General features: G+C 36.9%; 4 protein-coding genes across 8 annotated transcripts; 2 read left to right on the top strand and 2 right to left on the bottom strand.

The window, feature by feature from the left end:
- Positions 1-2262: 2262 nt before the first annotated feature.
- Positions 2263-5114, top strand: LOC128027175 (zinc finger and BTB domain-containing protein 3). The gene is made up of 2 exons (XM_052614498.1): positions 2263-2735; positions 2860-5114. The coding sequence occupies exon 2, from the start codon at positions 2873-2875 to the stop codon at positions 4553-4555; it is 1683 nt and encodes a 560-aa protein (XP_052470458.1). The 5' UTR covers positions 2263-2735; positions 2860-2872; the 3' UTR covers positions 4556-5114.
- On the bottom strand, positions 5015-7076 carry LOC128027176 (ribonuclease H2 subunit C). 3 transcript variants are annotated; one of them, XM_052614500.1, is made up of 5 exons: positions 6936-7076; positions 6235-6388; positions 6043-6155; positions 5848-5967; positions 5015-5313 (listed from the first exon to the last, which is right to left on the bottom strand). In XM_052614500.1, exons 2-5 carry the CDS (start codon positions 6386-6388, stop codon positions 5293-5295), a joined length of 408 nt encoding a protein of 135 aa, XP_052470460.1. In that variant the 5' UTR covers positions 6936-7076; the 3' UTR covers positions 5015-5292. The 3 variants fall into 3 exon arrangements, with proteins under 3 accessions (XP_052470460.1, XP_052470459.1, XP_052470461.1); XM_052614499.1 differs by having other exon boundaries at positions 6918-7052; XM_052614501.1 differs by lacking the exon at positions 6936-7076 and adding an exon at positions 6694-6928.
- Positions 7077-9366: 2290 nt separating this feature from the next.
- LOC128027197 (synaptotagmin-like protein 4) lies at positions 9367-17636 on the top strand. Of its 3 annotated transcripts, none has more exons than XM_052614547.1 (17): positions 9367-9574; positions 11070-11201; positions 11699-11911; positions 12025-12134; positions 12369-12483; positions 13309-13443; positions 13522-13618; positions 13731-13827; positions 14204-14304; positions 14386-14487; positions 14643-14821; positions 15005-15095; positions 15548-15709; positions 15807-15915; positions 16009-16117; positions 16202-16413; positions 17008-17636. In XM_052614547.1, exons 2-17 carry the CDS (start codon positions 11086-11088, stop codon positions 17148-17150), a joined length of 2091 nt encoding a protein of 696 aa, XP_052470507.1. In that variant the 5' UTR covers positions 9367-9574; positions 11070-11085; the 3' UTR covers positions 17151-17636. The 3 variants fall into 3 exon arrangements, with proteins under 3 accessions (XP_052470507.1, XP_052470506.1, XP_052470508.1); XM_052614546.1 differs by having other exon boundaries at positions 9368-9574; positions 11067-11201; XM_052614548.1 differs by lacking the exon at positions 9367-9574 and adding an exon at positions 10827-10933.
- Positions 17637-17823: 187 nt separating this feature from the next.
- Positions 17824-22248, bottom strand: LOC128027198 (sushi repeat-containing protein SRPX2-like). Its single transcript, XM_052614549.1, has 10 exons — positions 22002-22248; positions 20499-20579; positions 20213-20404; positions 19897-20073; positions 19664-19787; positions 19453-19574; positions 18922-19101; positions 18706-18839; positions 18477-18598; positions 17824-18079 (listed from the first exon to the last, which is right to left on the bottom strand). The coding sequence occupies exons 1-10, from the start codon at positions 22069-22071 to the stop codon at positions 17899-17901; spliced, it is 1383 nt and encodes a 460-aa protein (XP_052470509.1). The 5' UTR covers positions 22072-22248; the 3' UTR covers positions 17824-17898.
- Positions 22249-22345: the final 97 nt, after the last annotated feature.

Raw genomic sequence — 22345 nt, 5'->3', positions numbered from 1 at the left:
CATAAAATTAATAATTCATTTTGAGAACTTGAGCTTAATATGTGAAAAGGAAACTGTCTATTTTGTATCATTTTTTATATATATTCCGTACATGATGCTATATCCTAACATGTATTTCAAAGTAGTCCATCTGGACACGTTTCCCTAGCCGGTGCCAAATATGCAACAAAATGTTGAACCTTTCCTCATAAATCAAATGTGGACATTTTAATGTACATTTCTAGCTTTCTAGTTGGTGGTCTATTATGCTGGGAAAACCAACTAAATCTTTACTAGGTTAAGAATCTTTTTTTCTTTTCTCTTTTTTTTTTTTTTTGACATTCTTTACTAGATTTTTTAAAGATCAATACAACTACTTACTGTTTAAACCATAAATATCTGTAACCATAATAGAACATTTTAATACAGCAGGAGATTTGTAAGATTTTTAAAAAGTGAAGAGAAAGTGTTATATATAAATATTCTTCATGTGTATGGCTAATATATGAAATGAGGAAAAAAAAAAAAAAAAAAACAAACGTGTCAAGATAAAAAGCCTTTTCAACCTCAAGAAGCCCAATTAACCCATTTATACTGTTTTTTTTTTTTTATTTATATATTTTTTTTTAATCCGTGGAGACCCAACTGCAATTTTTTTAACACTAAAAGAGGTAAACGTCAAACAAACAAATTCAGTTTGACATGAAAATAAGAGGCTGGACGTTTTTATGGGGTTGACAGATTGACTTTCCTTTTAACAGAATAGTGATGTGAATATTAGCAAAGATTTGTTAAATATATTGCCATTTTCCCCTTGATAATTTACAAAATACAACAAATTAGACTATTGCTTACAGTGAATCGGTATCTTACTTCCCCCTAGTGGTCATTCAGAGCAAAAACAAGCAGTGTGTATGTTGAGTATACCTAGATCATGAACGTAACCACAGTTAAAAGCGCTTATTTTACTCAGCTTTTAACATTTTATTTTCACCTTTTAATATACATATCAATATGATACACTCATTTTACAAAACCTTCCTGGGTGATCTTCATAGAAAGTAAAATCATATTTCATCTGGTTAGTCTTTAGTCCTTCTGCATGTTCACAAGAAGAAAGTTTTCTCCTTGTATAAAAAGCTGATTGACATGACATGTGTGCACGCTTCCATAATCCACTTTAAGCTTGGTTTCAGATTTTTGTATCTCTTTTAATGCAGTCTTGTCTTTCTCAGAGGGTTCAGATCACTCCAGGGTATGTTTGGGGTCGGTTCTCCTGGTTTGGTCTCACAGGTGAGATGAACTACTGTGAAGGTCTGTAAACAAATTAAATAAATCACAAGCAACTTAAAAAAAATCTTCATTATAAAGCACAGTAGAGTTTATATATAGAATTTATAATTGTTCAAATGAATCTCTCTTGTGACAGTAAGCACTTTCTCGTGATAGAGAGCTTGTCCCAGAAGAGGGTCCCTGTATGTTTCATCCACATCCACCATTGCCTGGAACCAAAAGGATCAGGAGAACAAAAAAAAAACATAGTAATGATTATTAGTAATGCTAATAATAACTAAAGGTGATTTAATACTTACCAGGCTCCAAAACTTATCAAATGCCACCACAAAGCCAGAACACACTTCCCGGAGCCCTTTAAAGGTCCGGATGTGAACCTTGCCTTAAAAAAATACCTTTACTATTTGTAAATATACTGTTTTTTACTATAGTTAAAACCAAAAACATTAAAAAATGTAATTTGAAATAAAAGTAATGTAAACTTGAAATAAAACATTTAAATAAATAAATAGATTTATTTAGTATATTTCAGATAGTTTCAGAGACACATTTAACAATACTAAAATAATTAATACTGAAGTTTTTTAATAAAAACTATTTAGATATGTTAAAAACAACTAATAAAAATGTAAAAAACATGACATTTCTCTTAAATAAACAGAATCATGATGATTATTAAGGTGATTGCAAAATAAGGATAATTATTTATAAATAGTATAAATTATTTATAAACTGGATAAATATATTGCCAGACAAAAGCTGAATAAGAGCACTAGGAATGGCATCAAATACAAGGATCATAATAATTTAGGAATTCGCATTAATTAAAGAGATATCCATTATTCTTGAACAACTACCTCTCCAATATTATACAATTATTGTACCAGTTTCTGTAAAATAAGGACTTATTTTAAACGAAACCAAAACAAAATCCTTTGTGTACACTTGTACGCTTTCGTTCTCCTCCCGGTCAGTAGGGGGCAGACCACACTCTTCACTTAAACTGACCGTACTGCACGTAGAAGTGTGTGTTCGTGATGTATTGTTCTAAAACAAAACATTGCACAATCGCGTACTAATGTCTTTTTTTTTTTTTAAATCATGTATTAGAAATAAAATATGTAAAATGCTGTCCCCTTGACTAGAAGGATATTTTAAGGATATGTGGCGCTGCTTTTGATTTATATAACGTCGATCCGGTGAAGGTTTGGTTTAATAACCTTTAACACGGTCTATGGTAATAACCCATTATGGAAAAATGCTGTGTGAAGAATACCAGGAGATGAGGAATCCATTTGTATTGCTTCAAGATTCAAACATATGAATGTATTGTGCTATTGATCCGTGAACAAATGTTGATGTCAAGAGAATGACAGTGGATCCATAAAACAAACATGATAGTGCTTCAAAAGAGCTGATCTTAAAGTGGACGTGGGAACTTTGTCAACACTCTGGACATTTCTGTAAGAAACATTTCATCTTAACACTACGTAGATTATAATATTATGAATTTAAAAAAAAATTCTTGATAGAAACACTGCATAAACTATATTTATTAACTGTATACAATGGCTTTATTTTTACTAGGTGGTCAGTAGAAATGGAGTTTCCAGGACATAGTCAGCAGCTCTTGGCAAACCTGCGCTCTCAGCGTCTGCAAGGTTTCCTATGTGACTGCACCGTGCAGGTCGGCTCGACTCATTTCGGAGCCCATCGTGCCGTGTTGGCCTCTTTCTCCCCTTTCTTCCATATGTTTTACTCCGATCAGTCAATGGGCAATACCAGCACAATCAACGGAGGGCCACAGAGAGACACAGTCACTATTAATGGAGATATCGTGACCCCACAAGCCTTTGGACTCCTCCTTGATTTCATGTACGAAGGGGTTCTGTGGTTATCAGCCCACCCCCCTCCAGAGGACGTGCTCGCCGCAGCCAGCTTCCTACATATGAACGACGTGGTGCGAGTTTGTAAGAGAAGACTTCAGGGACGAGGATTGGCCGAGGCGGATAGTACAAGAGTAGAAGTCGGAGCAAATGAGTCCGCTAAGCCTGGAGAACTTGATGGCTCGAATGGAGAAGACATACCCGGTGCAGAAACAGGAAGAGATGGAGCAGCAGCACACTGTCTTCAGTCGAGTCAACAGATGTCACTTTATATTGATACCAAGTCTGAAACACACGCAGGGATGGCTAATCTCCTCACGCACAGCACAGAGAGATCAGAAATGGCAGACACAACTCAACCAGGAATGGACTCGCAACCAGCCTTTAGTAACTCTTGTTCAGGTGCTTCCACATATCGTTCTGCACCTAGACCTGACAAGACAAGAACATCGGCACGGTCTGCAAGCCTCGAGTCGGCACTTTCAAGTCCATGTAGTACAACAGAACTAATTCAGACAGAAACACATCCCGTTGTAACCACTGCCGTGGCTCTGAGCAGTCTGGACAATGCTAGTGCTGCCCAAGAACATGAACCTAGCGTTTTCATTCAGGTACAAACACTAAAACCCCAAATCCAGAATAAAGGTGCAGGAAATCCAGGGTCTTCACAACACACTGAGAGTCAGAATGGAAGGAGACATGAGTACTCTTTGCCCAATACAAGGAGCATGCAAAGCAAGCGTAAAAAATCTCTTTCGCAACCACCAAGAGAGGAAAATGAAGATCGCTTTAAAGTGAAGGTGGAGGCCATTGTGATTTCTGACGAAGAGTCTGATGATGTAGACGAGACTGTGGTCACGGATGACGGCCCGTGTAGAAGTGAAGATATAGATCATGTGGATGATTATAACGACAGCAACCATGATGTTGAGGAGCTGACTGATACTCAGTTTATACCTGGACATCCGTTAATTCATCTTCCACATCAAGAACCGCTTTCTTTCCCTCCCTCACCGCAAGGTCCTAATACTTCCACAGCAGAAACCACCAGCTTTTCATCATCTCTTTTCCCAACCAATTCCCAGCCGGAGCAGCAGGCCATGTACCTTGAGGATTTTCATGACTCGCTTGGGAGTTACATAGAGGACGTTCCTACTTGTAACACTTGCGGGAAGACTTTTTCCTGTGCTTACACCCTGAGGAGACACGCCATTGTGCATACTAGGGAGCGACCTTATGAGTGCAGTTACTGTTACCGCAGTTACACACAATCTGGAGACTTGTACAGGCACATCAGAAAGGCACACAATCAGGGTTTAACAGTGAAACGCAGCAGAGCCGAGTCAGACATTCCACCGTCACCACCTCCCCAGACAGAGCTCAATCCTCAATCGTGAATTGAAAAAAAAAAAATGGTTTTGGTGTAAACTGAATTAGGTATACATATTCTTGAGATTTGTAATCTTACACAATCTAGTTTTAATATTCATTGCTAAAATATATTGTTTTAATATAAACAATTGACTTAAGAGTGGTTCCAGCACTCAGACATTTGATAGGCATTCACCATTCGTGGTGGTGTTTTGTAATTTAAAAAGTCATATTTATGTCTCTTATTAAATATTTTAGCTGTTATACCAAGTAATGAGCATTAAGATACACTAGAGCAGATGAAGGACTACAAGGAAGGTTTTTGATGTGCATGTGTTCTGTGCATTTTTGTGAGCGTGAAAGATGGTGAGACTGAATTACAATCAGCTTTGAGTGCTTTTAAGATTGGTCCATTTATTTGTTGTAAAATATTTATAGAATTAAGCTACTGTGCAAAAGTTTGTGGCCAGTAAGATTCTTTTAAATTCAGTTAATAGTTTTATTCAGAAAGGACACATAATGTGACAGTAAAGACATTTATAATGTAAAAGATTTCTATTTCGAATAAATGCTTTCATCAAATAATTCTGAAAAAATGTATCATGGTTTCACTAAATAAAAATAAAGAGCACAACTAATATCTTTTAAAATACTGATATTAAGAAATGTTTCTTGAGCAAATCATTAGATTATAAAGACATTTCTGTTTAACTGTAACTATGTACTTGAGAAGCAGATCTCCACAACAAAACAATGTCCATTATCAGTCCACTGGTCCATGCATCTGCAGAAAGAGGTATTGTTTAATTAATATTAGAGAAATTTTAAGTGAACTGAGAGAAATGTCTTATAGTAAAGCAGATTCTAAAGCCATGGTCACACTGCACTTTTCGCTCCATTGACTTTCATTCATACGCATGTGAATTGATAGACCGGAAACGCAAGCCCGTGTGAAAATTTTTCGTTTTTCACAGCATTCCAAAGTTCAAACTTGTTTAACTCTGGTCTACAGATTCACATCACGTGATACCGTATGACCAATGGAAGAGCGATATGCCACAAAATGACCTCGTATCTGAATTAAAAGAACATACATTTAAAACTGCAGTGCCACAGGAAAGTGGAGTAGATTGTATGTTTTTACATTTTAGATTATTATAATTTTTTATGTGTTGAATTGAAGTTTTTAAAAAGACACTGTACAGCGTGACATCAAATCACGATCGTCGCAGCATGCAAACCACATTGCATGCTGAAAGTCTAGTGTGATAATGGCTTTCTGATGGTAAATGATTAATAGTTATCAAAAGAAACTCACTGCCTCCGCTAGCTGAGGCCATGTCATCGCCATCACAACTCCATCATCGGATGTGGGAGGAGTCTCCAGATTCCAGTATGTGAAATGATGGAACACTGAAGAAATTTTCACTACTCTGTCCTACAAAATTTTTTTATGAATTAGTGTTCTAAAAGGACATGTCAGTGAATTCAAAGAAAAGAATAGTGCAGGTACCTCTTGATCAGATGCAGGCTTCTGGACCTCTTTTAGCACTAGGCCTGTGTATCCATTTGGGCAATGCAATTCCTGACCCTTCAGTCCCCGACCTCTCAATGACACTGTCGTTTCTGCAGAACAGTGTTATCTTATCGGGTGGAGTGCTTCAACTTGTTTCATTCTCAAGCTGTGTACTGGTGTTTGACTAACCGTGTTTGCGTTCCTTCACAGTGGGATTAAAGAACTTGAAGACTCCAGCAGGTCCGTCATGCTCTATTTCACAAGGCAGCAGGTGGATCTGTGGTTTGTCAGCTTGCTTGAGGGTATCAAGCCGGATAGCTGTCACACAACCGTTCGCTGACATCTATTAAATCAAAGTGTGACAAAAAATAATAATAATACTGGCAACTAACAATGCCTATGGGGGAAAAGTTAATCTTATAAAATAAAACATATGCATAAACGCAAATATTAAATACTTACTAAACAATTATTAAATAAACATGTGTACTATTCTCTGTACTTGAAACATTGGAGACACATTTTACAGCAGTCAGTGTAATTTGGGAAAGTGTGTAAATATTCAGATGTTATCCCCTTTATTAACATTTACATAAGTAACTGTAAATTAATTACACTTTTTTTCTCAGTTTAATTGTTAATACTTACAGACTAATTTAATTTGTAATTCAATTATGCAACGTCGTAACATGTGACAACTGAAGTTGAATTAAAAACGTGTCTCCTACGATACATTGTAACAATACTCATAATCTTTTTTCAATTGATATAACGCTGAAGATCTCAAAAAATCTTTTCAGATTAACGCTATCAGAACTAAACCTCTATATTTGTAAAATGATACGGTATAGCGGATATATAATTGTCTTTACCATCTGCAGATATCTTACCTTGCTTGTTTTCAGAAGTCACGTTTAACATGTCACGTGGGACAGCCGCGGTCTACTGTGATTGGTCGTGCTGTATTTCTTCGCCACCAGGCGGATGTTTTCGCTGTAAAATCAAAAGTATTTTGCCATCTACCGTTTCGCTGGTGTCGTTCGGATGATGACTCGAAAAAGACAGTATTCTTACATTGCTGTTATTATAATTAGTATCTGCAACGTGTATATATATATATATATATATATATATATATATATATATATATATATATATATATATATATATATATATATATATATATATGTGTGTGTGTGTGTGTGTGTGTGTGTGTGTGTGTGTGTGTGTGTGTATGTACGTATGTATGTAGTATTTATGTATGTATGTATGTGTATATATATATATATATATATATATATATATATATATGTATGTATGTGTATGTACGTATGTATGTGTATGTACGTATGTATGTAGTATGTATGTATGTACAGATACACACACAATTGTATAATACCATCTGTTATTCCTATGTGTTCAGTTCACAGCATAGACTGAAAACAGCCTATGAGTGCAACACTGATAATATTCCTACTAGGAGCACGAAAACGAACTTGGAACGATATTACTCAGGTTCAAAAAGGGTTCAATTAGTTTGTTTTAGTTACTTCATATATTTTAAAATATATATTTGCACTCAATTTACTGAACATCTGAACGTCAGTATATGTGCTTGTTTTAGGACCCCCCATTATCAAAGAAGGAGAAAGTTAAATCTTTTCATAAGAGGCTTACAGAGACTACACAGTCCTTGTTGGTTTCTAAAGGAAAAACATGGAGTGAGGATCTGGAGAGAGACATTCCTAGCAATGCCATGGAAATCTGTTTAGTGAAGGTTGCTTCTCTCATGCAATATGGAAAGATTTTGGTGGGTAAAATGAATCTGAGAGTCCTTCTAGGTCAAATTTTGTATATAAAATAATTTTATATCTTTTGTTAGGATTATACATTTTCAACCATGTTCTAACCTTTAATTTGTTTTAGGATCTGAATTCTGGACTGCAGTTGCCTTGGTGGGGGCGGGTTTTGGGGGGAATGTATAGCACAAATTAAAAAAAAAAATCTCCCAGGATGGTTATCACACACCAGTGACAGTGCTTTTAGGAGACAGCAGCTATGTAACACACATCTAACCACATTATGGGTAATTCATAAGCTGCCATGTTATAACTTTATATATTAACAAATATTAACATGAATTAATCTGTCTGGCTGAAATTTCTGGCTGAGTTTGATGTCACCAACTGCATGTTAGCGGAATATCACAGAGAAGCTCAGAACAGCCTCCTTTGACTGCAGTGGAGAGACTGTGGTTGATTTATACACGGGTAAAAGCAGTGGTGTGTGTTTTCAATCACTGTCCAGGCATTGGCTACTTCACTCTTCCATATCTTGTGCATGCGAAGGCTGCTTATGTGCACGCATGTGAACCCAGAAGCAGCAAAAGCTACAGAGAAATCTGATGATCAATGGTCCGTCACACCGCTGGCACTGTCCATCAAGGAGACAACAGACAGGTCAAGATACAGTAGTGAAGTGTGAACATTTCCAAATCAGGAACTTGGATTTTATGAACTTGGAGTGTAAATCTTTTTTAAAACAACAACAACAACAATGTATAAAGTTGTTCTAATTACAGCGCATCTCTATATTTAGCTCTAGGTTTTACCCTCTAATTGCTGAATTTTTCACACACACACACACACACACACACACACACACACACATATATATATATATATATATATATATATATATATATATATATATATAAACAGTAATGGCTGAATTTTAAGTAGCCAGAAATCCTAATGTGCTGATCTAGTGCTCAAGAAACATTTCTTAGAAGTTGTCTGCAAATTTTTGTTGTGGAAGTCATGAAACAATTTATTTTTATGATCCTTTCATTGCAAAAAATTCAAAAGAACAGCATTTATATAGCACAGAAATATTTTGTAACAAATGTTATTACTTTCACTTTTGATCAGTTAAATTGCATCCTTGTTAAATTATCTATCTATCTATCTATCTATCTTTAGATAGATAGATAATTAATAATAATAATATATATATATATATATATATCTTACTGATCACAAACGTTTGGACGGTAAGTTGGCTTAGTGTATGTCCGTACCCTCTTGGCCACGGATGAATTATTTTCCTTTTTGTTAATCAAAAACCAAAACAGCTTTGCATATATACAAAAGTTTCTTTGTCATCACAGCGCTTGCCAGTACATGTTTCAAAAAATAAATTCTACGCATTATTTTAAATGAAACGTCTTTTATTTTGTTATTGACAAATTTTTGTGCTATTCTCCAAGCTTCACATCGATTCAAATCTTATAACACCGACCGGACCAAAAAGCAACATGTGATTTTTGTCTATATGACCGCCATGGAAGCGGTGACGTCTGTGCGCATCGTGGACGCGCACCTGTTGCTCGGTGTTTGACGCGGCGACCTGCTGAGACTGAAAAGTTTCCGTTTGTTCCGGGACGACGGTTTATTTGGCAAAGCTGGAAGTCGGTGAGCTCGCAGGGAGAAGGGAACGAAAGGAAGACTGGGAAAATCCTGCGCTGTTGGTAAGTAAACATTTAAAGCACATATGAGGAGATTTTGTTAGAGATGTTAGGCATACTAGAAACTGTAACGTTACTAACACTGTTTATATTCTAGTTTAGAATAACGCTTCCTTGTGAGACACGGGTCGTGCATTTCTCAGTTGTTGTCATTATGTGTCGATGTAACGTTATTCTTTTCTCTTAAGTGTTCAAACATTTGTGTTTTATTTTCCTATACGTTAACTGTTACTTTTCTGTTCAACAGTGAACGTTTCATGTGTAATGTCGGATATTTAGTTTAGTGAGTTGAATGTTGTTTGTCGTCCATGTGTTGGAGCAGGACAGATCCCTCAGATCTATATCAGTGTAGCTGGAAGAAAGTGCATTCAATTGTGGTTCTTGCTTTAATCCTTTATATTTTCCTCAAACATTCAAAGAACGAGGAACAAGTTTATCACAGAAGGTCCATTTGTTTTGGGTATAGACCAAACCAGTCTTAATTAACTTAAATGTTATAGATTTTTTTTCTTCAGTTTTTCTTACACTTTTGCCACCATTTGATCTCAAAGGGATTTTACTAGGCTCTTGGGTGCTACCAAGTAATAATCATCATAAATGCCTCATAAAAAAAAAAATAAAATGCTGAAGACCTCCACCCATGGCTGTGTGTCCATAAAGGGCGATAACACTTGTCATAGACTGACTGCGTGTTGTTTTCCTCTTTTCCTCTTTCCTGATGGCATTCCAGTGCTCTGACTCCTTTCCCAGGCTCTACTGGCCTTTAGTTATTTATTCTCAAACAACATAGTTTTTATTGATATGCTGTCCATAATTTTACAAGCGACATATCAAAACAAGGTTCTCATGCTTTCTGGTCAAAATATTATTTTTGTCCTTTCAGGAAGAACCCGATGAGAAGCCATCTCATTTATATGTTTTTGCAAAATACATGCATTTGCTTGGCTTGATTTTTATTAAGTGATTTATTACTGCTAATATGCTTATACTTGATTTATGTGGTAGATGCTGGGATGTGAATATCTTTACTTCCCTGCTGCGACATTGGCATTGCGAGCCATTGGTAACCAGCTGATTTGCATGTGGGGCTGCATGTCACAGGGCGTCCCCGTGCTTGTTTAATTACTCTGCTCCTTCAGGGAGGTGATGAGGAGCTTCTGACATACTGACACTGACAGACACTGCATGGAGGAACTGTGAAAGGTCACTCCCTTTGTTTGTCAGTTCAACCCTGTCTCCCGGTCTCTACCCTTTTTACAAACACCAAGACATCCTTTATTTGTGTAACACTGTCATTATGTTAGTGTCATCTCTGAAAAGCAGTTGACCTCTTCCTGGTTGGGAAAGCTTCTGTTATTATCGGTGGGCAACATTTATGTTACTCAGTAAGCCGTAGTATGTGGCTGTACAGGTTTCAGTCATTTGCATACATTTATTATATCTTGTTGACTTAATGCATTCAGTGCTATTTGCTTGTTTTTTTTCCCCTCAAAAGCAGGTCTTGACTCTTGAGGATGGTGCAGAACATGGAGATCAACGTATCGTTGCTGACTGAGTCAGAGCAAGAATTCATACTAGAAGTCCTTCGACGAGATGAGGAGCTGAGGCGCTTGGAGGAGCTGCGTGTGAAGTGAGTGTCACAATTAAAAAATAAAATCTGTTGGTGTTTTTTTTTTGTTATTTTTTAATACGCTACCATTCAAAGGTTTGGGGTCAGTAAGAACCCTGAAAACATGAATCATTGTTTCTATAGTAAAATATAAATATTAAGTAGAAACCATTTACAACATAAATAATAAGAAGAAATGTTTCTTGAGCATCAAATCGCATATCAGGATGATTTCTGAAGGATCATGTGACACCGAAGACTGGAGTAATGATGCTGAAAATGAAGCTTCATGGGAATAAATTACATTTTAAAGTATATTAAAATGTATTAAAACATAAAATGTTGACTTGACTTGGCTTATTCTCATAAAATTAGAATGATTATAACTTTAAAGTTATCATTATAGTTATTAACCTTTGTGTGAACAGGCCTTTAGATTCTTTTTCGTATCCTAGGAAGGATTTTTATCAGGCAAAAAATGTTGGGGAATAAAGAAATGCTATTTTTTGTACTCTCAGGAAGCTGAAAGCCGAGCTGCTGGAAATCAAAAGAAAGGGTGCAAAGCGTGGCAGTGGGAAATACAGCGAGCGCAGCTGTGGCCGCTGCCAAGAGCCTATGGGCCTTCTGACCCGCAGTAGCCAGTGCAGAGTATGCAAACATCAGATTTGCAGAAAATGTCAATCTGTTCGACCCAACGGATCTTGGATGTGTGCCGTGTGTGCCAAAGAGATGTGAGTGTGTACCCCATGCTTCCCAGCTCCCCTCTCTTAGACTGGAAAATGAGGCCCTTGCTTAATGGAAAAGTTTAATGTTTAACAGAAACTCAACTTTTCTTTTCTTTCAGAGATCTGAAGATGTGCACTGGAGACTGGTTCAATGACGGGAGGGTTAATCGCTATTCTGCAGCTCCTGGACACGACTTAGTTCGAGTTTCCCTCAGGAAAAGGCCTCTGAGTGAGTACAGGAAGCAGATGTCAGAGAGTCTGATAGAGCAGTGTGAACTTGAACTTTTTGTTTTTATAAAGGGTGGAAAAAATATTTTCTTTGTGTGCGTGCTTTCACCAAGAGAAGAGGGCATAGGAATAATTCTCCTGTTTACTTTAGAGTTAAATGGCTGGCAGTGTTTTAAGATTAATCATTATACATCACTTACTTCCCCTTTTTAAAAATGGCATCTCTCTGTTCTAGGTAAAAAGCATGAGACAGCTGGGGAAATGCTGTTAAACAGAGCTGAGTTGAATTCCAGCCAAACTGTTCCTGTGCCCAAACCAAGATTGAAAGACATTGCACTAGCAAATAAGAGGTGTGTCATCATCAGCAATTATTTAGACTCATGATTCTACTGAGAAATGAATGTAATGTTCTTTATCATTTAAATATTCACAATTTCATATTTCCGTTATATAATTTTGTTCTATTAAAAATCACGCAGGCCCAGTTCTTTGTTATAAAGAGATTTTAGAGAATTCACATTCCATTCATTTTTTTATACACTACACATACATATATATAATTTAGAAATAATTCACGTAGATCATTTTTGACATGCAAAAGCAAATACATCTGATGATAATTTCCAACCTGTTTGTTTGAGATCTTATCATTGTTGTGTTTCACAGGGGGGAAAAAATGCATGTACCATATTTTTCGGACTATAAGTCGCATCTGAGTATAAGTCGCATCAGTCCAAAAATACGTCATGATGAGGAAAAAAAACTTATATAAGTCGCACTGGACTAGAAGTTGCATTTATTTAGAACCAAGAGAAAACATTACCTTCTATGTTTTCAGTGGTAGAGTACAGGAGCACTGAGCAGCATAGAGCGCCCTCTCGTGGCTGTAGACGGTTATGTTTTCTATTGGTTCATTTCTATTTTTCTCGGTTCATGTCAAATTAATTTTGATAAGTCGCACCTGACTATAAGTCGCAGGATCAGCCAAACTATGAAAAAAAGTGCGACTTATAGTCCGGAAAATACGGTAGGTTTGTAATGATGATGTTTGGATGAGTAATACAAGTAATGTATTTTGAGTGTACTATTTCTCCAGCTTCCAGGTGTTAAATGTGATTTATTAGGCTGACATCTTTGTCCAGCACTCTATACTTCATCCAGTCTCATTCTTTCAGCTCACCCATTGAGACTTATGAGGGACTTGATGTGCAAGTGCAACAGCGTAGTGACACAGAATCAATAGAAAAAGCCAGTCTGGGCAGCAGCCTTGCCGGGACCGAATCATCCCAAAGTACCCCCCTAATGCAAAGGTAAAATCTGTGTATGAGATGCAGAAATCCATGGCTAATGATGTAGTACTGTGATGCAAGCCTCTAATTTGCACCTAGAAAAGAGAAACCGACAGCCAAGACTAGTCCAGCAGGCTCTGCAGTGTCCATCTTGATGGTCCCCACTAACAATGAAAGCCAATCTACCAATGAGGCCGTAAGTGTTTATTCATAGTGCACCCTGTTTAGCTATATATTTTTTCTGTCCTATTTCTGTTCATGTGTCACCTATTATCTTGCTTTTTCCACCATCATCTCTCCAATTTAAGGCCTCATTAATTCATCACATGAATGCGTGTTCTGACTCGCTGCGTGATGCGGATAGGCTTTTCAAGAAAAGTGTTAGAAGAGTGCACAAACTATCAGGTGACATTATATTAGGAGTATTCAGAAGTCTGGGATCAGCAAGTTTAAAAGTGACCGTTCAGTCATTTATAATGTTACAAAAATTTCTGTTTCAAACTAATTCTGTCCTATTTTTCAAATAATCCTGAGAATGTATCACGGTTTTCCAAAAAATATTAAGCAGCACAACTGTGTCATAGGAATAAATTACATTTTAAAATAGATTAAAATTTTGAATTAGTTTTGACTATATTTTTCAGCAAAGATCATTGTTTTTCAAAAACAATACATAATCTTACCGACCCCAAACTTTTGAATGGTAGTGTACATATATTTATTATTATTATCATTATTATTTACTCTGGGTTTTAAAGATGCAAACACTGTTTTGTCCTAGATATTAAACCAGCCTCCACACTTGACTTGCGTAAAGATGGGACAGAAAATGCTGCACCCTCTATGGGAGACAGAAGCCAGTCCGTTCCTGGCCTTAATGCTGTGAGTTAATTTAAAACAAATTCAGACTACTCCAAACAAGCTTGCAATGTATTAATCTGAATGTCTGGCTTGTTTCATAAGGATGATGATGATGAGGAGGAGGAGGAAGATATTGATAACTTGGTGAATATACACAGGCAGAAATTAGGTGGTAGCTCGGGAAGTCTGGGAGGCTACTCAAGGGTAACCCACCTTAATATTATTAAAAAAAAAAAATTATTAAAATGAAGTGGTATTGAAATGGTTGAATTGTAAATACATTATTAATAATACCACATATATGATTAATAATAATACAATAATATTAATACATCATATTATGATGATTAATTCCACAGGCCACTCTTGGTAGTACAATGAGTGTGTACAGTGAAGCAGGAGACTACGACCGTGTGGAAGTGAGTGGGGATATTCTCTTCTCTCTCAGCTATGATGAGCCGAGCCAGAGCCTGTCTGTTGTGGTCCATGAGTGTAAAGGACTAGCTTATGCTGATGCAGCAAAAAAGAAGTGCAACCCGTAAGTGGGCCTCCACACAGCATATGCTAAGTGATATCCATGTGGTTTCTTGAGAGGGTCTCAATTCTTTACTGTCGTCCAAGAAGAGTAATTTTTCACCCGTGAATCATACTACTGGGTTTCCCCATTACAGAGAAAAAAATCACTGCTAAACTCTCCTGATTGGTTGATTCCTTTCCACAGATATGTCAAGGCTTACCTCCTCCCAGACAAGAGCAAGAAGAAAACCTCAATCAAACGTAACATTAACCCCAGTTTTAAGGAAACACTGAAGGTATAGTTTCAATTCATTTAAGGTCGTATTTAAAAATAGTAGCATTTTCAATAAATTTTCTAGGCAAAATCAAACTCCCCAAAATAACTTAATTTTTCATGGTTTGGAACAACAAATACTATCTATACTATATAGACACTGATCCCATTGAGTAAAAATAGCAACACTATTATATAGTGCTTTGCTTTAATGTCAGGTAGTTAAAACACTGCACACTAACTTCAGGTTTCGAATGGGCTTAGTATTGACAGATAAGATAAGTACACTTATATCACTGAGTCACAGTTAGATAAATATTAGTTCATTCATATGTTTTTCCATTTTAATCTAGAGCAAACAACATGCGTAGTTCATACAAACAGACTAACCACACTGACCAAAGCACCTACATGGTAACCTATAACTTAAATAAATTTCATATTGACAACCTGTCTTGTGCTTGTTTGTTTTAGTATTCCATCAGCCGTACCCAGCTGATGACTCGAACACTGCAACTCTCAGTTTGGCACTACGACCGTTTTGGCCGCAATGCCTTTCTAGGTGAGGTGGAGGTACCAATGGATAGCCATGACATTGACTCTGCACATCTAGAGTGCATGGCTCTTGGAGGAAAGGTATATTTACGTGGCATCAAAACATGAATATGCCACTGTGCTCAAGTTGGTGTTTTGTTAAGAAGTACCATTACATTTTTTCCATTTCTCTTCATAGGCAGCTGCCCAGCCAGCATCTCCATTCGATCAGTACAAAGGAGAGCTGGTGATTTCACTGAAGTATGTCACAGCAAATAAGACACATGCAGAGAACTCTAATGGAAAAGGTGAGGGAAAACAGTTTACATGCCTATTAAATGTCTTTAACTAGTAAATGATACATAGTACATAGTGAATGATGCCTCTGTTCTTTACTGAAGGAAAAAAGACCATACCCACGGATGGTGCAGAGCTGCACGTGTTGATCAAAGAGGGCAAAAATTTGATGGCCATTAAAACTGGAGGCACATGCGATTCCTTTGTGAAAGGGTTTGCAAACATCTGTTTCATTACATCTGTTTTGTTTTAAAAGGCCCTGGTTTGTTTATTTCTACTTTGAACTCTGTCCTTCAGGTATCTGCTGCAATCAAAGAGCAAGTCTTCCTTAAAGAAGAAGACTCCGCTAGTGAAGAAGACAAAGAACCCAAATTATAACCACACATTTGTGTTCAACAACCTGAGTCTGGAGCAGCTGAAGGATGTATGTCTGGAGCTCACTGTCTGGGACAGAGAGACCCTGTCCAGCAATGACTTCCTGGGAGGAGTTCGCCTCAGCTTGGGAGGAGGTAAGAGCATCTGCTGCTACATACTCCTTTGAGTTCATATCAATTCAGAAGCCTTTAACATTAATTTAATTACTGGATTCACTAACTGCAGACCCCAAATTCAGAAGACGGGCAAGCTTTATTGATATTATTAATGTTATTAAAACTAGGACTGATAAGATATTTTTAATGTCTCCTATTGTCACCAAAGCTGCAGTTAAATGAATACAGTAAAAAAAAAAAAAAATTAAAAAATGATTATACAATGTAATTCTTTTTTTTTTTGATGCATTTTAAAATGCAGTTTATTTCTCTGATGACAAAACTGAATTATTCAAAGCCATCCAATATTCAATGATCCTTCAGAAATGATTCACACATGCTAATCTGATGCTCAAGAAACATTTCTTATCAATGTTGAAAATAATACTGTTGCTTAATATTTTGTTTTGTTTTGTGGAAACCATGATACATTTTTTTCAGCATTCTTTGATTAATATAAAGATCAATAGAACAATTTAGAATATATATATATATATATATATATATATATATATATATATATATATATATAATATAGAATATTTAAGTGATTTTAAACTGATGTTTGCACAGTGACTATTAAGGAAGGAAAGGAAGAATGGGTGGCAGACTCCACCGGGGAGGAGATCTTGCTGTGGAAGAAGATGATGCAGTATCCCGACTCTTGGGCAGAAGGCACTCTTCCACTGCGCTCGTCCATGGGAAAGGGCAAGTAAGGATGCTACCCAATAGCCCCCAAGCCATAATAAGGAAAGGGGGTTCCACATTCCATCACATCTGTTGCTGTTACAGCTGTGGAATATGAGAACATTAATGCATCATAGTAATATTTTTAAGTCTTTTTAGGTTAATGCATCTTTTATATTTTTTTTAACATTTTAAGGCAGTTCACAAATAATGATGTGAAAATGTGCAGTGTGTATATGTTAATTATATTTATTTCCTATAAATATTGCAGCTAAAGGGATGTTTTCAAATACATCATTTGAATGCAGTTCTTGAAAATTAACGCTTGGAGACATTGAATGTTTTAGTTTGAAGAACACTGTGGTTTTAAATGTGCACTTAATGTAAAACGAAAATGTAGATTTTTAACACAATGTATTTTAATGTTATAATGCTGATTGACCTCATTGTGAACACCTTCTTTTTATGAGCTACACGAAAGTACCAGCATTTAATAAATATTTTTTTTTTAAGAATCCACATTGTGTGCTGTACACTCAGTTAAAATATTTTTTCTTAGGAATATGTATAACCCCAGCTGGCAGTTTTCCACTTCCGCAGATTAAAAGCCATTCCAGACTAAATCACATTTCTAACTGTGATTCTCCATGAATAATATCTGCAATATGTCATTTTAAATGATTGTTTGGCTTGGAAACGGGCTCTTTAGGTGCCTGTCACTGTAAAAACAAAAAACTCCCACCCACAACATCAGATCTGGAGTTGATCAGACCGAGGTCAGTCACAGAAGTCCCTGTTCATCGCCAGTCTCTCTAGCTCCTCCTCTGTGAGGAGATACTCCTCTAAGTACGAGTAGAGCTCATCAGAGGTGGTGGGGTTAACCAAGCGCTCCCGATCCACACCATACTCATCCAGCAGCACCATGGTGAAATATGATGTAGATATATGCAGTGCCTGTCTGTTACATACAAACAAAAAACACACGCAAACAATAATTTACCACTTATAGACTGGAAACACACATGCATAATGGAGGGAGTCAGCAAAAATTTTTACTACAGCTTAGAGTCCCTGTTGTTGACAAACCTTATGAAAGTGTTTTGTCCAAGAATTTCACATGGCTCTTATGAACAAAAAAAGTCAGCATTAAAACCTGTTTTCATTCCATGATATTTGATATGAGAAAGCTTTGAACTGATTTTATCAATTGGGAACATAAAAAAAGTAGATATGGTTAATTTCATGTTGACTAAGAATTGTAATATTGCAGTGACTTCCATGTTAGTCCTTAAACACAACAGTTAAATATACAGTATTGATCATGTAAACACTACTGTAGATACTCAGTAAGTTACCTAAGTCCCTCTATGACTTCAGGCTCTAGTTGTTGTCTTTTGATGCGGCCTATCGCACGAGGTGGAGTTCCTAAAATCTCGATCACTGTCACATGTCGCAGATCCAGACCACACTCAGCTTTCTGTGTCAGAACATTCCAACAGTCATATAGTTATGCTTCATAATGGGATTTTAACTCTCCCTTCTTAAGATTATTTGTGCTTATAATCAAGGAAGTATGTATATTACCTGTAGCATAATATTCTGATGCCTGTACTTCTGGTCAGTGATATCTGGAGTAGACACAACAAGAAGCCTTCTCTTTTCATAAAACTGGTCAAGCAGAGCACCAGCAGACCTGACGTCTGTTTTTATGTCCATGACTAAAAGATAAAGCAAATGTTTCAGACAACAATAAGAGAAAAATATTTTCAATTAAAAATACACATAACCTCAAGTACTCACATATACACTGAGCTGCTTCATCGGACCAGTTGCGGTTCAGCTGACAAATGCGAGTTGCAAAACCTGTCCTTTCGAAGCCAGGATCACAATGGTATTCACATACAGCCCCATAATTATTACCATCAGATGAGCACATCAGATAGCCATGCATAGGTGGCTTTAGCTTTGGACATCGCCTCACTGAGAGGAAAAAAACATTTCAGTTTGAGACATACATACCATTGTATAGTACAAAGAAAGTGCAGATGACTGGACGTAGAGAAGGGAGTTAAAACCTTAAGTCATATTTTAATAATATCAGTTATAGTTAAAGGGATAGTTCACCCGAAAATGAAAATTCTGTAATCATTTACTCATGGCTTTATTTTTCTGTGGCATGCAAAAGATTATATTTTGAAAAATGTCTCTGTGCTTTCGGCCAATGTGATTAAAGTCAGCGGGCTTCAATATTTGTGTTCCACACAAGTCATAAAAGTATGAAAGAACATAAAAGTGAGTAAATGATGAAGCAAAATTTTATACTAGCTTTACCTTCAACATGCACAGTAAATTTGCATGTGGCTGTGTTGTGAGCCTGGTCAGAGACTGTATATCGAATTACATGTATTCCTTCAGGAAAGTCGGATCCAGACTCCGGTCCATTTCGCAAGACCCTGATAAAGGATGACAAAAATGCAGTTTAAAAGTTGCTTCTTTGACACAGAGGAAGTTGGATGGCTTTAATAAAATCTGATGCACATACTGTAGTGCTCTGTCAGCGGTATCTGTAGCAACAGGACGCTCCCATGAAACCATGGCTGTTACTTTTGCTGGTTCTGCTACCTTCACTCTGGACAAAGGACATTTCAGTTTGGGGGGGTCATGATCTGAAACAATGTAATTTTTCGTCATTGTCACAACATCTTCTCTCTGGCCTAAATGATGATATAACAGCATCTGCAAACTATCAGTGAATGACTACTTTTCCAAATGTACCTGCACACGTCGCTTCTGTGCCGCTCCATGTTCCCTCTTCTTGGCACATCCGGTAGTGATCTCCCTCAATCTGATAGCCTTCATAGCAGTTGTAGTCACACCTGGAGTCTACTACAAAACCACGGGTGCAACTGTACATACCGTGGTCAATCAGAGGCAGCACATGGCAACGTATCCCTGAGATTCAGACATAATATAAACACATGGTTCAAGTAAGTATAGATTGTCAAGTTCTCTGCAGCAGCTGCCTAATAGTTAATAGCTAATAGCTAGTTTCTCTGACACAATTTTAATTACACCTTTTAATTATACTTACTTCGACAGACAGCGGATCCAGACCAGCGGCGGTTAGGCATGCACTGCACAGATGATCGGCCCAGCCGTTTATATCCTCGATCACAGGAAAGCGAGCAGCGTGTTCCAAGTGAGCCCCGGTGGTGACCGCCTCGAGGAGAAGAACAGGACACTTGCCCATTGGACAGCTTAAGTACATGGCACCACTGCGGATCTGATGGCAACAAAATCGGGGGAAAAATTAAGTAACTGTAGCATTTCAAAATTAGTCATATTGCTAAAATTTGTTTGTGTTTTTTTTTTTTTACGTTTGTAGTCCAACTGAGGGGTGTAATAAATCTCGTCCTCATGCCCAACTTCGTTGGTGTCATGATCAGAAGACGCTGAGCCTAAAAGAGCAAACAGAAAACCTGAATCTTTGATCTCAAAAAAGTCTTCTAAAAGTCATCTTTCAAAAGACAGAGTCAAAATATTGGCCAGCACATCATAGCAATAAATCAGCTGCATCATTAGTATCCTGTGGCCTCAGCAATAGAGAAAAAGATCCCCAACCAGCACAACCACAATCATTTTTTCCTCTCACACGGTTTTCCGGTTACACGTACACAAACCTCTTGGAAGAACTCTTTAGTTTATAACCATAACCTAAACAAATAAGGATATCTTTAGGAAAAATATGATGAGACGTTTTTTAAAGGGAGCTTTAAAAACAATCAAGTTCAGTACTGTACAGTATGTATTAACTCCAGCTGAAATCTAGTACAGAACTGTTTTAACCAATGCCAAAATCACAACTGCCAAAGGGTGCTGCTCTCAGCACATTGAAAACTGAAGATCCAGCCAAGTCAGGGTTTCCAAGTCTGTTTACTGGATTAAGATCTTTGACAATATTTTTATAGAGACAAGTATTTCTCGCTATTTACGTAAAAAAATAAATTAAGACATGTATGAGCAAAAGAAAATTGCAATCTAAGCTAACGGTATGCAAAGATGTTGCCAGGCCTAGAGGGAACTCATTTTAAATATCCATCCAATTTACAAACCGTTTGTCTTATGTTGGGTTTGGGGGATGCTGGAGCTTAACCCAGAGTTGGTTTTTAGGCAAGGAATCGTCATCAACAGATGGCCAGATTTTAAATACATTAATTTAAATATATAAATGATGAATTCCTACTCCTAGAGACTGACTGCAGCTGTCTACTGTCTAGAGTTGTAACATACCAAGACTGTGAGTCAACATTTGTCAATACACTGCTTTACATTAACATTATGTTAGCTGTCCTGTTTGTGTGTGGAATGTAGTTCTCATTTTCACAAACTATTTGGAACTGTGCAGAAAGCCAGACCTCACTGCTCTTTTAATTATATAAATATGCAAGCCATTTGTTTTGAATAATCAACTTGCATAGCATATGCATGGCAAGATACTTATTTCTTGCTTGCTTGTTTGTTTGGCTTCCAGAGCGGGACAATCCACCCAGAGATGACAGGGGTAAAGTTCTTCATTTTGTAGTTCAAATTAGGGCTCATGTTACAGATGGTGAACTCGCACTCAGTCATTTACTGGGTCACTAGGTTATTATTACAACTGTTGTTTAGACATTATGAAAATTATACATCAAATAGTTAACAAGACTGAAATAAGTATATTTAACTGTATGCATCGTCTGTAACTGCAGTGCACATGTAAATACATTCACAGCTGAACGGTCAATAAAGTTTCAATTCTGTACTCTATTAAATAACCTTGCGCTGTTCAATCCATTAAAGATTATAGTTTCGCAAAGCATGAGAATATAAAGATCTCTTACCCTCAGTCAAATCACCCAGAGCCTGATAAATCATGCACAACTCAACGAAAATAATAATGAATTTGTTCATTGCATTGGACGTCAGGCTAAAATATGACTATAAATATTCTGCTATATCCGAAGTAATCGTTCGGATAACTAATTCCTGACAGAGTTTAGTCCCAAGCAGTGCATCCCACGCAGCCTTCAGACGACTAGCGTCTCAACAGTATCTCAGCACAAAATTTCTTCCACCAGTCGTTCTTGAAAGCCTTCTGTGTAATAAGCACTTGGACTGATGGTGGCACTGCTGTTCCATAATCGTCTTTCTGGAAACTGGACAAACAAATAAGGTATGATGATTA

Source organism: Carassius gibelio, chromosome A14, assembly GCF_023724105.1.
Source record: "Carassius gibelio isolate Cgi1373 ecotype wild population from Czech Republic chromosome A14, carGib1.2-hapl.c, whole genome shotgun sequence".
Classification (NCBI taxonomy): domain Eukaryota; kingdom Metazoa; phylum Chordata; class Actinopteri; order Cypriniformes; family Cyprinidae; genus Carassius; species Carassius gibelio.
The sequence above is the reverse complement of the archived record's forward strand: the minus strand, read 5'-3'. Positions and strand labels throughout refer to the sequence as shown.

Bases quoted from the DNA above. Each gene is read 5' to 3' on its own strand.
- LOC128027198 (XM_052614549.1), bottom strand. From the start codon at position 22,071: ATGAACAAATTCATTATTATTTTCGTTGAGTTGTGCATGATTTATCAG. The intron at 19,788-19,896 runs GTACATTTGGAA...ACATTGTTTCAG, and splicing joins CACAGAAGCGACGTGTGCAG to ATCATGACCCCCCCAAACTG. The intron at 18,080-18,476 runs GTAACTTACTGA...TGTATGTAACAG, and splicing joins GAAGTCATAGAGGGACTTAG to ACAGGCACTGCATATATCTA.
- LOC128027176 (XM_052614499.1), bottom strand. The intron at 6,156-6,234 runs GTTAGTCAAACA...ACTGTTCTGCAG, and splicing joins TGTGAAGGAACGCAAACACG to AAACGACAGTGTCATTGAGA. The intron at 5,314-5,847 runs GTGAGTTTCTTT...CTCTTTCTGCAG, and splicing joins GGCCTCAGCTAGCGGAGGCA to ATGCATGGACCAGTGGACTG.
- LOC128027197 (XM_052614547.1), top strand. From the start codon at position 11,086: ATGGTGCAGAACATGGAGATCAACGTATCGTTGCTGACTGAGTCAGAG. The intron at 13,619-13,730 runs GTAAGTGTTTAT...CTCCAATTTAAG, and splicing joins GCCAATCTACCAATGAGGCC to GCCTCATTAATTCATCACAT. The intron at 13,828-14,203 runs GTGACATTATAT...GTTTTGTCCTAG, and splicing joins AAGAGTGCACAAACTATCAG to ATATTAAACCAGCCTCCACA.
- LOC128027175 (XM_052614498.1), top strand. From the start codon at position 2,873: ATGGAGTTTCCAGGACATAGTCAGCAGCTCTTGGCAAACCTGCGCTCT.